At 41.2% G+C, this 21,032-nt stretch overlaps 1 protein-coding gene across 5 annotated transcripts in view; it reads left to right on the forward strand.

Moving 5' to 3' along the window:
* The window catches only part of tbl1xr1a (TBL1X/Y related 1a), a 223,259-nt gene that overhangs the window by 194,873 nt on the left and 7,354 nt on the right, over window positions 1-21,032 (forward strand). For 4 of the 5 annotated variants that reach the window (XM_085990288.1, XM_085990287.1, XM_085990290.1 and 1 more), the window contains 4 exons: window positions 658-732; window positions 13,643-13,770; window positions 15,597-15,762; window positions 16,123-16,224. In XM_085990288.1, the coding sequence (XP_085846414.1) occupies window positions 658-732; window positions 13,643-13,770; window positions 15,597-15,762; window positions 16,123-16,224 (471 nt within the window). The remainder of the gene's footprint in view (window positions 1-657; window positions 733-13,642; window positions 13,771-15,596; window positions 15,763-16,122; window positions 16,225-21,032) is intronic. The other variant, XM_085990291.1, reaches the window with a different exon arrangement.

Below are 21,032 nucleotides of genomic sequence, written 5' to 3' on the forward strand. Positions count from 1 at the left end.
TTAAACATTGTGCTAAATTTGCACTAATTCAAAAGTGCCCGATTGTGTAGTTTTAGTGTAAACTGCATATTTAAAAATGGTGTGCAGTCAGTTAAATAGCACACATAATTTGTAATGGGATAAAGCAGGCAGACTACGATTGTCGTCGAGGTATATTTTTAAAAAATGGACACTTTTTCCTTTGACATTTGCATGCTGCTTCATATATTTTATATAATTAATCTTTTGGATAATTTTCAAATGACTCCCATGATATTTGTCAACACTTTTTATAGAGAGATTTTGTAAGCCTTGCTTACATTTCAAATTAAAAGATTTCAACATTTTAAAATCAGTTTTAAATCTTGACTACAGCATCTTGATTGGTCTCTTCAATTAGCTGTCTAAGACTTTTGCCCCTTTGTGATGTGTGCTTCAGAATTGCCAGTGTAATGTTAGTATTAATATTAATCGGCTTTTAAAATAAGCAAAGAGCAATACACATTAATAGTCAGTTACCAGTGCTGACAATCCTGTAGCTGAAGGCTTGATATTTCTTGTTGACATTCTGTTAACATGAGAGAACATATTCTCTATGTTGAATGTTAAGAGGTTGCTCTTGCTGTATATATGAAGGAGGTGTCTTGTTTATTTTTAATAACCCGGTTCTGTTTTCAGAATGAAGTGAATGCAATCAAGTGGGATCCAACTGGGAATCTACTCGCATCTTGTTCTGATGACATGACCTTAAAGGTAGTTAACATTTTATTTTTATTGTTTCCACATTGTTGTTAATTAAGTACTGTTAAAAATTCTGCTGTAGCTGAAAAAGTGAAGATTTAGCATAAAAACCAACAAGCTGGGGGCAACTGTAATGATGGAAGACGTCTCTCAGATTTGACCTTGGTGATTGGTGAGAGCCGATTTTAAAAATGTAGACAAATTAAATCAGGTGGGGAAGGGCAAGACTGAAATTTCCTAAAGCCTAATTGCTCTAACAATTCTATTTTAGCTGGTGATTAATATCTGTATTTGGACTTCTGCGTACAAAATGTAAGAGTTCCAGGCATTAACCGTGTCTGGGAGACAAAATCTTAAACTTGGAAACGTATCCAAGATGTATTATTGGGATCACTAGTTAATAATTAGGCTGGAGTTTTACTGTATTCGGTATAATTTCAACCCAGTGTGAAACGAACAACCCGAAGGGTTTTTTTGCGCGCGGGGGGGGGCGGGGGTGGGGGTTGTGGGTGAGAGACATTCATCTTGCATCTTTAGTGCACTTGAGGCATCTGAATTACACTGCCACTTTCGCATTGATGCCCACCCAAAATTGCTTCATATCAACTCGAAGGTGTAACTGCACTATTACATATACATTCAGGATTAAAAATTGAAATATCTTGGGACAGTTGTAAGGAGGTACTGAATGATGGTTCTTATTGATGTCTTTGTTCTTATTTCTTCTAAGAACAGCTAATCTAATAATGCAAGATTTATCTGTATAATGCGAGTAATTGGAAAGTCTTGAAGGGAAGGATGAGCATCCCATCTATCCATGAGCCAAATCATACTGTGCCACGTTCAATCCATACAACTTTGGCATTGGCTTTCAGCTCTCAGCCAAAAATAAATCTTTTGATAAATGGGGAAGATCAGAGAATAAAATTGGACAGGCAGTCATATATCTTTGCTAAGTTGTGTAATGATATCGGCAAATAGTGATGGTATTTGCCTGTTTGATTATTTATGCCTTACCAGCATATTTGCCTGATTGATTATTTATGCCTGACCAGCAGAGGGCATGTGAGAGACAAGCAGTTTAGTTTTAGTTTCGTTTTAGATGGATCTCTAACATGGTGTCTCCTGTAATGCTGTTAACTGAGTTGAACATACTTTAGATAAAAAGTCATTCTCTTTCATGAATGTGTCGTCATTGAACCCACATACAAATCGATACATGGTGTCAGAAGTCAGAAGTGATTGAAAGAGATGAAGAGGAAAAATCTGAAGTTAAATCAGCTCTCCACATATTAGCAAGCCAAAAGAGAACATCGTTACTTACCATTGGAGAATAGCTAACAAAGTGAAAAAATGGTAGGATTACACCCACCGGCGAAGCTTCAGTTGACAGGTAATGTGGCTGAAAATTGGAGGAGGTTCAAACAACATTTGGAGTTGTATTTAGCGGCAATCGGAGCTGACGAGAAAAGTGATAAAATGAAAGCGTCAGTGTTCTTACATGTCGTGGGTGATGAAGCGCTGGAGGTGTATAATAACTTCACATTCGCTGCTGATGGAGACAAAATGAAGTTGGATAAAATAATGGAACAGTTTGAGGCCTACTGCATACCTAAACGTAACGTGACGTTTGAGAGGCATAGATTTTTCACGTGTACAGAAAACGGGAGAGACTGTTGATCAGTATGTGACTGAACTGCGAAACAGAAGCAAATCGTGTGAATTTGGGGGACTGACAGACTCGCTGATAAAAGACAGACTGGTGTGTGGTATTCCAGATAATGGTCTAAGGGAAAGACTGCTAAGAGAGCAAAATCTAGACCTGGGAAAAGCCATAGCACTGTGTAGGGCTACAGAGACTGAAGACGCAGGCAAAGGAGCTGTTCAGTGACAGTAGCTGCAACGTGGATGCAGTGAGAATGAACGGACACAAACCGTTTAACAAAAAGAGTGCCAATGTGAAAAAAGAGGCGTGGCCAGCGAACAAAAATGAAAGGGGCAATCGAAAGTCATGTAGTCGATGCGGTACACAGCATCCACCAAGAAAGTGTCCAGCATATGGTAAAACATGCAATAGTTGCAACAAAAACAACTATTATGCCCGTTGCTGTAAGAACCAAGCGCAACAAAGTAAGGTCCATACAGTAGATGAAAGCGAGATAGAGGAGTTCCATGTAGATGTTGTGTCTGAAAAGAAAAAAGAGACTGGATGTTGACACTAATAGTGAATGACATACACATTCCATTTAAATTGGATACTGGAGCACAAGTTAATGTGATATCAGAGACTGATTTTTAGAAAATTAGACCCAGACCAAAGATACATGGAGTGAAAGTGACAGGATACTCAGGTACTAATATGCCAGTGAAAGGAAAATGCATTGTCAAAGTGACACACAAGGACAGAGAGCACACGCTAGCATTAATCGTGGTGCCAAAGGATGTGCAAGCCATACTAGGTTTAAAAGCCTGAGAGACTGAACCTGGTAAAGAGAGTCCTCGTTGTGGAAAGCGAAGGAGAGACAGTCTATGATGAACTCATGAAAGAGTACAACGACCTATTTCAGGGTCTAGGCTGCCTTCCAGGAGAACACACGATCAGAGTAGATAAAAGTATGCCAACGGTCATACATCCATGCAGAAAAGTTCAGTTTGCTCTTCAAAAGCAACTGAAGGCAGAGTTGGACAGGATGGAAAGCCTGAACGTGATTCAGAAGATAGATTAGCCAACTGAGTGGGTGAGTTCCCTCGTCGTTGTGGACAAAAAGAATGGAAAGCTCAGAATTTGCCTGGATCCAAGAGATCTAAACAGAGCAATAAAGAGAGAGCACTTCAAGCTTCCTACACGTGAGGAAATCATGTCACAGTTTGCAAATGCAAAGTATTTCAGCAAGTTAGATGCATCATCAGGATTTTGGCAGATGAAATTGGACGAGGCAAGTTCAAGACTGCACGTTCAACAGTCCATTTGGCAGATACAGATTCCTAAGGTTACCATTTGGCATTGCCTCAGCTCCTGAAGTGTATCACAAAACTATCCATATGATCTATGAGCACCTGGAGGGAGTTGATACATCAATGGATGACATCATAGTATGGGGAACCACGAGAACTGAGCATGACGAGAGACTGAAAAAAGTGCTGGAAGCAACAAGGAAAACAAACCTGAAGCTGAATAGAGAGAAATGCCAGCTCGGGGTGACAGAACTGACATTCATGGGAGATATCCTTAGCAGTGAGGGCATCAGACCAGATCCCAGAAAGGTGTCCGCCATTGAGAATATGCCAAAGCCACAATGCAAAAAGGACGTGCAGAGGTTTAATGGAATGATCAACTACATGGGTAAATTCATATCCAACCTCTCAGAAAAGATGGCGCCACTGAGAAGACTAACTGAAAAGAACATAGAATGGGAATGGAATCATGAGCATGAGAAGTCATGGAGCGATCTAAAGAAACTGCTCACAGAGGAACCAGTTCTGAGGTTTTATGACCCAGCGAGACCCATCAAGATATCATCAGATGCATCACAGAGTGGGCTCGGTGCCGTTCTTATGCAAAAATATGACTACTGGCAACCTATTGCATATGCATCGCGGTCAGTGACGGACGCGGAGACGCGATATGCTCAAATAGAAAAGGAGCTGCTCAGCATCACATACGCCTGTGAAAGATTTCACCAGTTTGTGTCAGGACAAGCAATCAGTGTAGAGACTGACCATAAGCCCTTGATTGCATTGTTCCAGAAGCCACTAAATAGCTGTCCGCTTAGAATACAAAGAATGATGATCAGGCTGCAACGCTATACACTGAATGTTGCGTACACTCCGGGTAAACTGATGTATACAGCAGACACGTTGTCCAGAGCTGTTGACCCAAGTGAGCCCGCAAACACCAAAATGGATGAAAAAGTGAACGCCTACGTGGACATGATCACAAGTGCACTGCCCATAGCAGATGCAAAAATGGAGCTCATATAGACTGAGACAAACAAAGATGAAACAATGAGACGACTGAGGAAAAGCATCTTGGATGGATGGCCCAACATGAAGCAAGACTGCTCACCTGACATGGCAGAGTACTGGAACTGCAGGGCGGAACTATCAGTGGTCGAAGACATCATCTACAAAGGAAGTAAAATAGTTATCCCAAAGAGTCTGAGAAAAGAGATGCTAAAAAGGATCCATGGAGGACATCTGGGAATCAAAGTGTAAGAAAAGAGCACGAGAGGTGATGTACTGGCCACGAATCAACCAAGATGTGACAAATGAGGTGTCAAACTGCACAATATGCCTGAAATATCGAGCAAGCAATCCGGTAGAACCACTAAAGCCACACCCAGCGCCAGACAGACCTTACCAGAAGGTAGGCGCTGACTATTCGTATGTCAAGGGAAGGACTATCTTGTAGTCACAGACTATTACTCCCTGTATCCAGAGGTTTGTAGACTGTACACCACTACTGCAGATGCTGTGATAAGATGTATGAAAGCCATATTCTCCAGACATGGCGTGGCAAGCGAGGTCTTCACAGACAACGGACCCCAGTTTTACAATGCAAGTTTCCGACACTTTGCCAAAGAGTGGGACTTTGTCCACACAACGTCAAGTCCTCACTTTCCACAGTCCAATGGACTAGTGGAAAAATTGGTCCAGACTGTGAAAAGACTGATGTACAAGGCAAAAGACAGTGGAACTGACTTCTACCAGAGCATGCTTGTATACCGCACAACGCCGCTCGAGTGTGGTATGTCACCAGCCCAACTCCTTATGGGACGTCTGCTAAGGTCAAACCTACCCATCCCGGAGAACCTCCTGAAAACAAAAGAGGGGGAGAAAGTGAGGAAGTTCAAAGAACAACAGAAAGAAAAGCAAAAGTACTACTATGACAGAGGAACACAAAACCTACCTGAACTCCACACTGGTGACCAAGTAAGGTTCAAAGACAAAACAAACATATGGACTCAGAAGGGAACTGTCCTGAGTGAAGTTCAACCAAGATCATACACCATTCAGACAGATGAGGGTGCTGTTCTGCGAAGAAATCGTCGAGATCTTCTCATGGGACCAGCCACAGCAAGTCAAAAGACTGATACTGTTGAACAACTTGATCACACAGCAGGTCAAAAGACTGATACTGTTGAACAACCTGATCACACAGCTGAGAAATCATCATCTGAGGCAACAACTCAGATTCAAGGACAATCAATCAGAAAATCCTCAAGACGCGTGAAGCCTCCTGAGAGACTCATTGAGCAAGTTTAAGGACTCTTGTTATAGAAGGAAGTAATGTTATCTTATTCTCTCTTCAAGTTCTAGTGTATTTACATATTTCATGTGAACACACAAAGCAAGGTTAAAAAACCTTGATAATGATAATGATAATGTAAGTTCATTAAGTGTTACAGTTAAAATGCAGAGTAATACAAAGAAAACATGTTGTTAGATAAAAGTAAAATACTTTTGTTTTAAGAAAGGGAGATGTAATGATATCAGCAAATAGTGATGGTATTTGCCTGTTTGATTATTTATGCCTTACCAGCATATTTGCCTGATTGATTATTTATGCCTGACCAGCAGAGGGCATGTGAGAGACAAGCAGTTTAGTTTTAGTTTCGTTTTAGATGGATCTCTAACATGGTGTCTCCTGTAATGCTGTTAACTGAGTTGAACATACTTTAGATAAAAAGTCATTCTCTTTCATGAATGTGTCGTCATTGAACCCACATAAAAATCAATACAAGTTGTAATTTGAAAAGATTCCAACATTTGCTTTTCAAAGTGCAAATGCAAGATCAGATCCCAACCGCTTGACCAGCTCCAAGCATTGGTGGAACATTGTCAAATCAATTTCTTAACATGAAGCCTAGGCCCACTGCTTTTCCTGTTATGATGAATAGTCACATTCTGTGCATTTGTGCATAAGATGGGAATCGTTAAACTCCATGGGGATGATTTTTGTGTTCCTACCACCCCATTTGTGCTTAAAAACAGGACAGTTACAGGACGAAATTAGCACGTGGAACGGAAACGCCAGCTTACCGCTAAGTTCCCATTCTTGACGGTTTTTGGGCAGACCTTGATCCAGGTGGCCACAGCTCCCACTGGAAATAGGCAGGAACCTCATTCATGTATGCTGAACAGTGTCAGATGAGACAGTTAGAACTTTAAAACCATCTGAATTTAATGTGCTTGCTGCTGTCTGCTGCTCTGAAGTGCTGCTTGTTTTCAGTCCCAATGCTTCTACTCCCCTTAGTGTCATGGTTCAGAGATGGAACCATTCTCTGTTCAGTATGAAGTTACGTCAATAGCCCTCAAAGTATGCATTATATAGGTTATATGGTATCCAAGCTTTCCCGAGAGACATTACCTTATTGCAACATCTCAAGGATACCTCATAAATTGTTGACCTGCAATCTGATAGATAAACAGTCATTGAAAACACTGCAGGTTTGGGGTACAGTGGATTAGAAGCTGGCCTTTCACTTTTAAGGCTTTAGTTCAAATTCAATTTTGAGAGATGGGATGAAAATCTCTCCTCTTGGCTAGCTGTAAGGGATCTATTTAAATGAGTTTCAGGAGTCTCCATTCAGTTGCAGTGGCCACATCAAAAAAAATCTTCTCCTAATTTGACACTAGTTGGTGCACTCAAGGCACAGGATGGCTGATGTGGCAAATTGAAAAATGTTACTGATGCATAAGGGTATGCTGCTCTGAGAGTTGGCCTCGACACATTGTTGAGGCAGACTATAAAAGGGCCTTACTCTGCATTTGAGCCCATTATCTAATCCTTTCCCAACTCCACTCCTGATTATCCTGCTTTTCTCTTCACTCCACGTATGCCAACATCATTGCTGTCTTCTCTATCTTCTGAAGCTCTCCATCCTTTTAAAACCTCTGCCATCAACCCTGTATAGTGTTTGCTTTTGACTTTTCTGTTTTCTCTATCTCCCTATCTCGAACCTACCATTTCTTGCCAAAATCCTTGCACCTAATGTTGCCACTCAATTACAAACTTACTTCACCCATGACACTCAGTTTGAGACCCTCCAATCCAGTTTCCAATCTACCCACAGCAACAAGACTGTCTGATCAAAGTCACCAATGACATCTTGTGCAATTGTGACTCTCTGCGTCCTCAATCTCATTGCAACTTTTGACTACTCCATTGAAGCTTATATATAGCATAAAAGGAGGCCATTCAGCCCATTATGTCTGTGCCAACTCTTTGCGAATGCAGTCCAAAAACTAAACCAATTACTCTGCTCTCTCTCCATAGGCCATCATCTTCCTCTGCTTCAAATGTTTATCAACATTGTATAGAACCTTGGTTAGACTACACTTGAAGTACTGTGAACATTTCTGGTCTCCATATTATAAAAAGGATGTGGAGGCCCTGGAGAAGATGTAAAAAAAAGATTTACTAGAATAATAACCAGAACTGAGGTTATACCTATCGGGAAAGATTGAACAGGCTGGAGTTCTTTTCTCTAGAAAAGAGAAGACTGAGGGGTGACCTGATGGAGGCTTTTAAGATTATGAAAGGGTTTGATAGGGTTAGGGGTAAAGAAGTTCTTTCCACATGCAGGGGAGACCAGAACTAGGGGCCATAAATATAAGAAAGTCACTAATAAAGCCAATAAGGAATTCAGGAGAAACTTCTTTACCCAGAGAGTGGTTAGAATGTGGAACTCGCTACAACAGGGAGTAGTTGAGGCGAACAGCATAGATGCGTACAAGGGAAAGCTAGATAAACACATGAGGGAGAAAGGAATAGAAGGATATGTTGAAGGGGTTAGATGAAAGGGGGTGGGAGGAGGCTCGTGTGTAGCATAAACACTGGCATGGACCTGTTGGACTGAATGGCCTGTTTCTGTGCTGTAATTACTTTGGAACACTTCCTGTATTTAAAAAAAAAAAAAAAAAAATGTAGTTTTATGTGCCTTAACTAATCCCTATAGCAAAACATTCAATGGGTTAACAACTTTGCATACAGACATTTTTTCTGACCTCTTTCCTCGCCCTTTTTGTAACAATTTTAAATTGACGTCCTTGTCACTGAGTAACCAACCAGGGGAAATAGTCTTCCCCTATTTACCCTATCAAAACTCTTCAGTTTTAAAAACCTCTATTAAATCTTCCCTTGGCCTCTTGTTCCAGTGAAAATAGTCCCTCTTAACTCATTTTCACCTTTTAAACTACATTTTCTTATCCTTAGTATGATCCTGATATATCTTTGCTGTATACTTTCTGGCTTTACAATTGGGCATTCAAAATCGCACATAGTTCTCTAACTGTGGCCCCAACCATTGCCGTGTACGAATGTATCATGATCACTTTGCTTTTGCACTCTATGTTCCTGTTTATAAAGCCGAAATGCTATTGGCCTTTTCTTGACTTCATTTGCCTGCACCTGCACTTTATAAAAAAAAAAAAAATGATGTATTTGCACCCCAGGGTGTTTCTGTTCCTTCGCACCTTTCAGCATTTTTCCATTGAGTAAATTCTGATTGCACCTGCCACCTGTTTGCCCATTCTGCTAAACTTTCCCTGTCCTCCCAAGACTCTTATAGGCCTCCTTGCTGTTTGCTAATTCTCATTTTATTTGATCTCTTTCCCATCTAATGCATTTCCTTTGTCTATACATTCAGCCAAATGTTCTGAAAAAAACTCCTAAATTTGACAAGCACAACTTCCCTTTAACAAATCCAGGATGGCTATCCTTGATTAGCTGACCTTAAGTGCCAATTAACTTGATGCTGTTACGGATTTTAAGTGTTTGCTCGCAACTGAAGTTAGATTAACAACTTTATAGTTGCATGTTTACTCCATTCTCAACTTTGCTTCCATAGCACTGTACTTTTGTGGTTCTGCTCATATCTGTCCCAATTAGGGTTGCAAATTTCCGGGAATTTTTAAAAGAAGAAACTTTCCATGGGAATTTATGGGAATTTTGTGTTTTTTTGCACACTGATGGTTTTTGTCCCTGACCCTTATATTATCTTTGTCATCAAAATAGACATACTGTTCCATACAAATAAAAAACAGGCTTTCAAAACTTTATTTAGGTTATAATTTTGAACTTTATTGAACCCCCCACAAAAAAGACCCATCTAAAATAAAATAAAAAGAGCGTCAGCTTATTTATCCTGTAATTTGTTTTTATTTTGTCCCTTTGAGTCTTCTACTCATCATTGCTCCTCTTGATTATCTGACTCTGGCTCTGACGTGTCCATTTCCTCCTCTGTATCACTCTCTAGCTGTGTGGTGGACACTTCTGTATCTGGCTCAATAAGTTGTAGGTTCGCCCAGATAGCCACCAGTTTCTCCACTCGTTAGTCAGCCTGTTTTTGCACCTTTGTATGCGTATTCCCAAAAAGTGACCAGTTTCGTTCAGAGGCCGCTGATGAAGGTGGGATTTGGAGTATCACCGATGCAATGGGTGATAGGGCCTCAGATGCACAAAGTCCATTCCACCAGGTATGTGCACTGATATGCTTGCATGATTCCCATATCCCGTCCCCATTCCAAAGACCTTGCTTGGTAGAGAACTTTGCCAGACTTCCCAGAATTTTGCCCACGTCCAGATTGAGGTGGCGTGAGAGGGTAGAAATCACACTGTAAGCGCTGTTAATCTGTTCTCCAGAAAGTATTGGTCTCCCAACATGCTTTGGGTCCAGCATGTATGCTGCAGCATGAATCGGCTTGACACAAAATTCTTGACACGACTGTATGAATTGAACAATTGCCTTCTCCTCTGCTTTGAGCAGCAGGGATGTGGGTAGGGCAATGCTGATTTGTTCTTTTAAATCAGCAAAAAGCCTGAGAACATCTGACAAGACAGCATCATCTTCAATCTGAGCAATTGCAGATGCTACTGGTGAGAGTAGTTTAAGGCTGCTAACCACTCTCTCCCAAAACACACCACCCAGCAGTATTTTCTTGATGGTTTCCATATCCTCAGACTGGGATATTGCCATTTCTTGCAGCGACTCCTTACCCTCCAGAAGGCTGTTATACATTATGACAACGCCATCCCATCTAGTGTTGCTGGGCAGCTTCAGTGTGGTGTTCTTGTTCTTTGTCGTTTGCTTGGAGTTGTAGGTTGCTGCAACTACCTGTTTTCCCCTGACATACTTAACAACTTGCTTTGCTCTCTTGTACAGTGTTTCCATGGTTCTTAAACCCATGATGTCCTTGAGGAGCAGGTTGAGCCCATGAGCTGCGCACCCAATAGACGTAATATGAGGGTAGGCCTCCTCCACTTGAGCCTAAGCAGCCTTCATATTCGCAGCATTGTCAGTAACTACTGTAAAGACCTTTTGTGATCCAAGATCGTTGATGACTGCTTTCAGCTCATCAGCAATGTATGTGCCTGTGTGCCTGTTGTCCTTCGTGTCTGTGCTCTTGAAGAACACTGGGAGAGGAGTGGAGACGATGTAGTTTATGATGCCCTCCCCTCGTACATTTGACCACCCATCTGAGATAACTGCAACACAGTCTGCCATCGCTATCGTTTCTTTGAGCTTTCCTTGGACTCTGTTATACTCAGCCTCCAGCAAATAAGTAGACAAAGCATGTCTGGTGGGAGGACAGTATGCAGGGCGAATAACATTGAAAAATCTCTTCCAGTACACATTGGCTGTGAGCATGAGGGGTGAGCCTGTCGCATATACAGCTCGAGCAAGTCACTCATCTGCATTCTTCTGGCTGGTTATCCATTGTATCAAAGAACCTTCCAAGTGGGCCAGGAGTTGCTGATGATGAGCCTGATGCTGAATGTGAACCATCATCATCTTGAATGGAAGCAGCGGAACTCTGGGCTGACTGCTGTGAGCTTTGAGTGAAGTTGTTGCATTTGGATAAATGCTGCTGCATCTTTGTGGCATTCTTACATATGGCTTTGTACAGTGTTTGCACATGTACACCATCTTTCCATCTTTAATGCCTGGGGTAAAATGCTTCCACACATCCGACGGTAAACGTGGCATTGTTCTATGCAGAGAAATAAAGGGCATTCGTCTGTGTCGAACTGCGGTCGATCAGCACGATTGCAACAGGGTGAGTAAATTTTTCCTGATGCGCCATGTGATGGAAGCATGACCTATGCACGCATGACGCTACATTACCAATAGAGGGAGCTAATCGCTCATCCACTCATCAACCAATCAGGACACATTTGTTCACAGTCACACACAAAACTTGTAATTATTAAAACAAGCCAAGTAAGAAGATAAACATATATTGATTAAGAAATTCCTTAATAATTAAGATTCCATCTCTGTTAGTAATTTTAAGAGAGGACCTGTGGGGGGGGAAAAAAATGAAAAATACAAAAAAAAAACAATATTATGCTAGCATGTGCTTTTTTGGGCAAAATTCCCCAAATTCCCAAACTAAACTTCCCGTGGAAAATTTCCAGAAATTTACCGGAAACTTTCCACCCCTTCGCAACCCTAGTCCCAATGCATTTAACATGTTGCGTCAGTTTCTCCAGTCCCCATGCTATTATCTCCAGGGTGCTCTAAGGCTCTACGTTTGGTTCCCCCATATTCATTGTCTACATGTTGTCCCTCAGCTACATCATTTGCAACTACTATTAGCTTCCACTTGTATGCTGATAATACCCAACCTTTCTGCCTTCACTATAGACTCCAAGGTGTCTAACAATGGGCTCTGAATGATCCACAATTTCCTCCAGCTCAACATCAACAAAAATGAAGCCATGCTTTCTGTTCCCATTAGCATTGTTTTCTTTATGGCGCTGCTCCCTCAGGCTAAATCAGGAGGTCCTGTTTGATCCTAAACTATGATGCTTTCTCTACATGTACTCTGGCAGGACCACTTTCTTCCATCTTTGGAGCATCTCTCGCCAACACCCACACCTCTTCACTGCTAAAGCCCTAAGCTATAACTTCATCATCTCAGATTGATTTAATAAATTCTCTCCTTACTACATTCCTCAGCCCTGTCTTTCATAGACTTTCTAATTCAGAACTCTGTGGCCTGCACACACTCCTGTATGTTCATTATCCATGTCTTTGTAATCTCCACTGATTTTCTGTATCCTAGCAAATTCTTGGACTCATCTTTTAAATCCTTCCACAATCTCGCTCAACCTTATCTGAGCAATCTTTACCAGCCATATGTCCCTGCAGGTGCCCTCTGCTTTACTAACACCAAACTACTTCCTGTACTCCACCATTGAAGGCCAATCTTTAAGCTTCTGAAACTTTCTCCCAGAACCACTTTGGCTTGCTACTTCTCTCTCTAACTTCAAAAGCCTCCTTTAAAACCTTCTTTCAGACCTTGTCTTCATTCACCCCCCCCCCCCCCCCCCCCATCTAAGTTTTCCTCCTCATTCTGATTAGTGCTTATTTTCTCAGCTTGTGCGCTCAGGTGTTTTCTTTTGCTTGAAGAGTGCTATATAAATCAATAAATATAAATTAATGTTGAGCAACACCTTTTAAGTAAAAAGGCTTTTAAAGCAAATTGCAGGACGTGGGGTATATAGAGACCTCTCATTTGTGGAATTTAGCTGGTTAGAGTTGAATAAGTGAGGTTGCAATTTTGAATCCTGGAGTTTTGCATGGTTAGTTTGAGGGTGGGAAGGTTAAAGCTTTCAGAAATTTATCCTGGAAATTTAACTTGTGGTTTGCCATCTCCCTCAGGTGATAAGTGGGGAAAATTATACACGAGCTATAGAAAGGATAGGCTTTATGATTTGAATAGCCCTTTCTTCTGTATTTTAGTTAAGTGCACATTTTTTTTTCCAGTAGATCCCTTTAAAAAGTTAACTTAATATACCTATTAAGAAGTTAAAAAATCCAACTGCAGTATTGAGCATAGTGGTGTAGTATATAAATAAGTTTGTAGATTAATGTTTTATGTTGGTTTTCATGCAATTTTGTTTTTAATATAGATCTGGAGCATGAAGCAAGATGCATGCGTCCATGATTTACAAGCGCATAACAAGGAAATTTATACCATCAAGTGGAGTCCAACAGGACCTGGTACTAACAATCCAAACGCCAACCTAATGTTAGCAAGGTATGAAAGAATCTTATCTATGTAATTAGAAGTCCTGTGTCTGTACATGTCTGCCGCTCCTTTCAAAGATGTTCCATCTGAAGGTGTGATGCTAATGCGTCATATCTCAAAAGCATTTATAGGACAAAATATTATGATTGGCTTAAGTAACATTAATCATTTAAGTTTCCACTCTAAATGTGAACAAATCATAAAATGAATAATGAGTAGCTGTTAGAAAGCCAAGCAATCAAATCCCTAAATTCTTTTTCCAAGGTTACCATTCACTAACGGGGAAATACCACAAAGCCCACCAGTCAAATTGCTTAAATAAATTCTTGCACTGTTGGATTTGTAGTTTTCATGCTGTTCCTGTGGAACTACAGTACCAGAATGTACTGTGATAAGCTAGACACAAAATTTGTAAACAACTATGAGGTACGAGTGTGAGGGGGGTGCATTTTTTCAGTGTTTTATACAGTTAAGCCAACAGTGAAAAATTCTACGCTTATGGTGCATTTTGGCAAGACTTGTTTTTCATCAGGGTTATATGGGATGTTCATGAGGCACTTTGCAGCTGTGTGCAGCCAGCCAGACAGAATCAGACGATGACAAACGACCATCAGTTTACATGCTGGCTACTGAAGACTCTCAGCAGGAATTTGCCTCACTTGTGCTACACCAATTACAGCTTCAGGAACTACAAAACGGGGGGAAAAAATTTATTTAGAAGCCAAAATTACTGAAGAGTGAACGTTTTGAGTACAATAAATAAAGTACTTGCATCTTAAGCAAATACTACCAATCAGTGGGCGATGGAAAACAAATGATAAGCTATATAACTGGGAATAAAGGGTTTTGGAGGGTAGAACAACCGAGTATTTTTTGTGAAGTAGTTAAATAGCATTACAAATATTAAATCTACTTGCCTGTATCTTTCAGTAACTTTCTCAAGGGCAAATAGGGATGGGCAATAAATGCTGCCCTTGCCAGCGACGCCCACATCCTGTGAATGAATAAAAAAAGTATGTAATATTAGGCATGTGATGTATTGCTTCAGTAAATTTGCTCTCGCGTTTAGGCTGCAGTGGGAGCATGACAAATGTAAAAAAAAAACATGCATGCCAGGTCCCAGACTACCTGTGAGCAACACTATAGGAGAGCTACTAATTTGTTAATGACCTAAATCACCTATAATGATGGTAAATTGTTAGCATTCTCACTTAGAAAATATGTCTGTGCTTTGAGCTCTTTATATTTAGTAGCTTCCAGACCATAAACCTAATAAGGTTATTATATTCTAATATGTATTAGATATTATTGTTTCCTGGTACTCAAAGGCAATTTTTTTTGTTCAGTAAACTCTGTGATTACATTATAGTCATTGGTGCTTCAGTGGGAGTTGCTACTGGCAAAAAGAGAAATCTCAAGACTCGATAAACAGTAAACATGGAATTATTAAAAACCTGGAATGATTCAAGGTTATAACACTACCTCTCTGGTACTGAGTTTTACAGTTTGATGTGATGACTCTTGATCAGCACCCAGACCAAAAAGAGTGCACGTCAGTCTGAATCGTGTGGAACTGCTTGTTAACAAGTGCACCACTAATATTAGTTGGGTGGCTCTGTGGTGAATTTGAGTCCAAAATGTTTGTCCTGGCTCCTCTTAACAGTAGATATTAAATTTCTCCTAAAGGGTAGGGGACTTTTAAAATATTTTTCTTTAACTGGATGGAGGGAGTACCTTACATTGAGAGTATTTTTAGACTTGTGATAAAAGATGTCATGGATGCTGCTGATGTGGTCTTTTAAGTGTGCTCTTAGACTTTGGAATTTTTTCTACAGTGCATCATTTGACTCCACTGTACGACTATGGGATGTGGACCGAGGTATCTGTATCCACACTTTGACCAAACACCAGGAACCTGTATACAGTGTAGCGTTCAGCCCAGATGGCAGGTACCTGGCTAGCGGCTCCTTCGACAAGTGTGTTCACATCTGGAACACACAGGTATGTGCTGTCATCTGCTGAAGACAAGTTAAATTCCCTTTCTCACGCAATCTGACCCTTTGTTTATACCATAGAATCACATTGGAAGGCTGTTTATAACAGACAAAAGCAGTAACTCCTGTATGTACACCGCCCTGTTTATATAACTATCATCACAGAGAAAATGGTGGCTGTGCTGCCATCACCTCACCTACCTTCACCTTCCTCTCTTCCTCCCAATCTGTTAGTGCAAATGCACACTTGAATTGCTTTTTACACGCACACAGTGCACCATATGGTGTCTTGACAGTCATTGCATTGTTCAGATTTTTGATGCTCTGTCTCATCTCTGATAATTGAAGTAATTTGGTTTGTTTACAGACAGGTGCTCTTGTCCATAGCTACAGGGGAACAGGAGGAATCTTTGAGGTGTGTTGGAATGCAGCTGGGGATAAAGTGGGTGCAAGTGCATCAGATGGTTCAGTAAGTACCACAAGTGACCTGTATGTTAACAGAATTTAGAGTTAACTAAATTAAAATACAAAACATCGTTAGACCAATTTGCAAACAGCAAAGGGGACACACTTCCTAGAGTAGTTTTTAAAATCATAACCGTCATCAAAATCAGAACTGGATTATGTTTTCCTTCATTTTAAAGGTACAAGTTAAAAATGAGCTTTTAAACAAATAACCCATTTATCTGTCTATTATTAAAAAATCTTACTTCTGTGCGCACTTCCTGTCAACTTTTTCCAATATAAATTCCTGTTTTTACATTATAATCGGAACTGCCTATGTAAACATGTCTCACTGTAATTATGCCCTCCTACCAGTGTAGCTCCTCAGTTTTGCATCCCCAGCTCCTCGGCCTGTACTGCAGAGAAATTCTACTTCTCTGCTTCTCAAATCGATGTTAGTTTAGTCAGAATATTATGCAAAAATAAGAATAGAATGTATGACTTTAAAAAGGGACCATATTACATCTTTGCATCCTGGCCCAATTATTCTCTTCCCACTAATCTGCTTTCAGCTAAAGGCTACATTTGGTCTTCACTCATGTGTTGTACTATAGATCAATTAGTATATACTGTATAAACAGAATGAATAGTCAAAGTCAAGTTCAGTATCATTATGAATTGATTTATATTGGTCCTGAATTTCCGATCAGAGGCTTCCTGTGTGTGGATGCCTCCGATCGGAAAAAATCTACGCACTTACCTGCTGGCTCCGTAGGTCCCGAGACTTCCGATCCTGGGCCTCTGCTCTACGAAATGCGCAGAGGCCCAGGTATCCCAGAGGTGCAGGCGGTTCGCGTGGGCCATGGGGAACCAATCAAAAAAGGGAATCCCTCTTCACACTTTTGACAGGACTGTATGCACAGAACTGTTAAAGGTATGAATGGGCATCAGTTAAACATTAAATACATTTAAAAAAAATCATATTTAAAATTAGTTAAAATTACATTAAATTAAATATTTTAAACAAAAGTTTAAATTTTTTGAAAAATAATTAAAGTTTAGTACAGGGCTAAAAATAAACTTATCTTTTTTAAAAGTATTTTTTAAAATTATAAATGAGTGAAAGTTTTAAATTTTTTAAAACTCTTATGTTGGTAAAAGCAGGCCTTATACATGCTTTTACCAGGCATAAGATTTTTAAAGGTTTTCAGCGGGCAGAAGTTGTGCCGAAAGCGGAACTCTCTGCCCGCAGAGGCCCTTTTCCTGGGCAGGCGGGTGATCTGTCAAGAGGATTCTTGCGAGGCCCCTATGGGCACGTACGCACCCGTGGGGGTCAGAAAATCCAGCCCATTATATACTAAATTTGACTGCAAAGGAACAGAAAGAGCTTCTTCTGTATCTCAGTTCATGCGATTTGTACATTTGTCCAGTTTACAACTAGTGAATGTTTTTTTAGTGCAGTGTCTCCACCTACTGACTATTCTTGAAGTTCATGTTTATATTATTTAATTGACAAACTAGCCTGATGTTCACTGGTAAGAGATGCTTTCTTCCCATACTTAGATTTATTTTAAGAGTTCAGGAGAGTCTTTCTTTTAAAAGCTGATCAGTAAAGGAAAGTAAAATGATTTGACTATCAAATGCTAGAAAAGCTTTCAGGTGTGTTGGCGTGCCTAATTTGATGATGTTTTCAAACTATACATTTGGGTAAAGTTAATTTGTGCTGCATTTTAAAAGCCTGTCTAATAATTTGCAAGCCAAGTGTCCAATCTACAAATATGTTGGGATGCAACTATGCAAAACATTTAATCTGGGATATATTCTCCACTTTTGTGATGGTGAACTGAGGAAAGCACATGCTGGGATCTTAAAGATGCATTGCTGTGTTTCATTGTGCTGTTAATGTACAAGAATCCAAGCAAATGGAATCTGCATCTAGGATTAGAGACTCTCGTATGCACCATAATAGTTTAGTCACTAAACCGTCGGAGACTCGGTACAGACCAGGGATCAGTGGCTTTACCCAGTAAACCATCATGGAATTGGGGCAAACCAGGGATTGCCCTTTGCTCAGTAAACTATCAGGGACTCGACACAGACCAATAAATCATAGGGGATCAGTTAACCTACAGATGGAGACTCATTTAAAAAAAAAAGACACCCTCCGTTGAATTTATGAGCCTTTCTTTGTGGATTGTCTTGGTGTTTGGCGAGGGGGTTCGTCCAGTGACGTTTTGCACCTGTGGGCTGACAGTTGGATAATTAGATCTTGTAGCATTTTATTGTCACATTAAGGTACTGAATGTACTGTGATTATACAAGGCACATGGAGTAGGGGGTAAAGTCCTCTCTTTACCACCAAGATAGCTCTCTTCTAATCTCTGCTTATGTAATCCGAATGCCCTCTGTGTCCATTCGTGTATGCTTTTTGCCTGTCGCTCAGGACCTAAGCCCATTGCTACTATCTTTTTTTTGTCTCTTGATCTATCTGTCCTGTCTCTTCCCTGTCCTGTCATCCAGTCATACCACCTTTCATTTCTCTGCTCTTGGGTACTTTGCCCCCAACCCATCGCTATTGCTCTGCCTTCCTACTTACCTGCCTCAGTCTTAAATCACCCTTGAATAAGCCCACAGCTACCATCTTGGCATTCTCTAAAGAACCATCGAGGCACCTATCACTTACAAGCAGCAACCCCAACTACCCATCCTCTTCTATCAATGACCTCACCTAGGGCACCTGCTGGGGGCTAACCTCGCCAATCGTCTTTCCATCTTGCTCACCCCATCCACCACTAACCCCTTATGTATTCTGCCAGCAGATCAATCACCGCCCAATTCCATATTTCCTTGCAGAATTTCCTTTCACTCGTGGACAAAGTGCTTGCCATCTACAACATGATTGCACTGACATCCTGGCTTTGACTGAAACTTGACTGGGTGGTGACACCATGCCCCTTACCAAAGCTTCCCTACCTGGCTATAATTTCCACCGCTGCCCTGCCAAAACTGCCATGGCGGTGGTGGTATGGCCCTTACTACCAAGTTACTACCTTGTCTGCTCCCCTACTCCTCTGGCACCTTCTCCTTTGAGAGCCTCACCTGGTTCCACTCCTGAAAGCACTCCTTTAAAATTTGCATTGTTTACCATGCTCCCAAACATCACTCCGATATTCTTCCTTTCCTCCATTAGCCTCTTGATCTCAGCGCTCCTTCTCTCTGAATTCATTGGCCCCCTGTCCTTCATAATGTCTCCCTCCATATAAACTCTCCTACACATATTCATGCCAATCCTCTCGTTCATGATATCTTCTGCAGCCTCTCTACACCCATTCTTGATCACTGACGAGGCCATCTCCAAGTACTTCCTTGTATCCCTCAACACCCACATTCCCTTCCAACCCCACTTCCTTCTGCATCAGTCTTTTTGGGGGGGAAAAACCCCTTCCTCCAACTCATTTACAATTGCTCTTTCAAACTCCCAACTGTCAAGCCTTTGACCTTTCATTCACCACAATACTTGTGTAGCTGTTGATTTGCTGAATCAGTCCCTCACCTCTGGCCTTTGTCCCCAGCAAAACCTTTATCCTCTCTCATCTTGGTCCTTCCACCTAGTATAGCCCCTGTTTTCGCTCCTTCAAGTCCAAGGGGTGCATCTGTCACACAACTGGTTGAGCTACCCATCATCAGATCTGGCTGGACTACTTCTAGCGCTATCAAGCCTCACTGTTAAAACCACCTACGACTCCAGAATTATCATGGAGAGCAGTTCTCCATTACCAACCATCCCTCTAAACCCCTCTGCCCTGTCCCCTCCACCACCATCTAAAACAAGTGCGAGGAGCTCATGAATCTCTGTCACTAAGATTGAGACGATACCTTTAGCTCCCTCGACTACTTTCTTTTTTCACCAAGCCAAACATGCCCCCCAGACTACTCCCTGCCCAAGCCCTGAACCAGTTTCTTTCCCATCTCTCCTATTGGCCCCTTTGACTTATCTCGTCCATAAGACCTATCTCCTGAACCCTTGACCCCAATTCTACTAAACTGCTGACCATCCAACTTCCATTCCTGCCCTCCATGCTAGCTGACAGTGTAAATGGTTCCTTCTTCTGAGGTACTGTCTTTCAAAACTCTACTAGACACCCTCAATCTTCTGTAAACTTCAGCTCATACAAAACTCTTCTGCCTGTATATTATCCTGCACCAAATCTTGCTCACCTGTCGCCGCTGTCCTTGGTAACCTACCTTGGCTCCCAGTTCCCCAACGCCTCAAATTTAAAGTTATGATCCTCATGTTTCAATCCCTTCATGGCGTCTGACCCATCCCGTCGCCTCACCATTGACAGCCAAAACTTTAGTCGCCTAAGCCCCACACCTTGGCATTCCCTTCCTAAACTTCTCTTTTAAGGCTCTCCTTAAAAGCCACTACTTTTACCAAGCTTTTGGTTACCCCTCCTAACATCTCTTCCTTTGACTCAGCATTAATTCCCCCCACCCCTCTGTGAAGTGCCTTGGGATTTATTTTCACTGTTAAAGTCACCACATAAATGCAAGTTGTTACTGTAATGATAGCAGAAAAAGGCATTAAAACTAGAGATAAGCTGAATCCACCACTTTGTTCCCTCCCATCACCAAACAAGTGGGGGGAGGGGGAGGGGGAGGGGGGGGGGTGGCTGAAATTGACAACTTTATTTTAAAATTTGCTGCTGTTTGTTGAGACTTTGTTAAAGAGCTTTCAGAGAAATATGCAACACAATTTCTGCTGGGAGAACTAAAATGAACAGGTAGGAGTTAGCTCACCTGCTGCGCTGGAGTTAATTTAATGATCGAATA

Source organism: Somniosus microcephalus, chromosome 6, assembly GCF_052327205.1.
Source record: "Somniosus microcephalus isolate GS21.2 chromosome 6, FLI_Smic_1.0, whole genome shotgun sequence".
In the NCBI taxonomy this organism is placed as follows: Eukaryota; Metazoa; Chordata; class Chondrichthyes; order Squaliformes; family Somniosidae; genus Somniosus; species Somniosus microcephalus.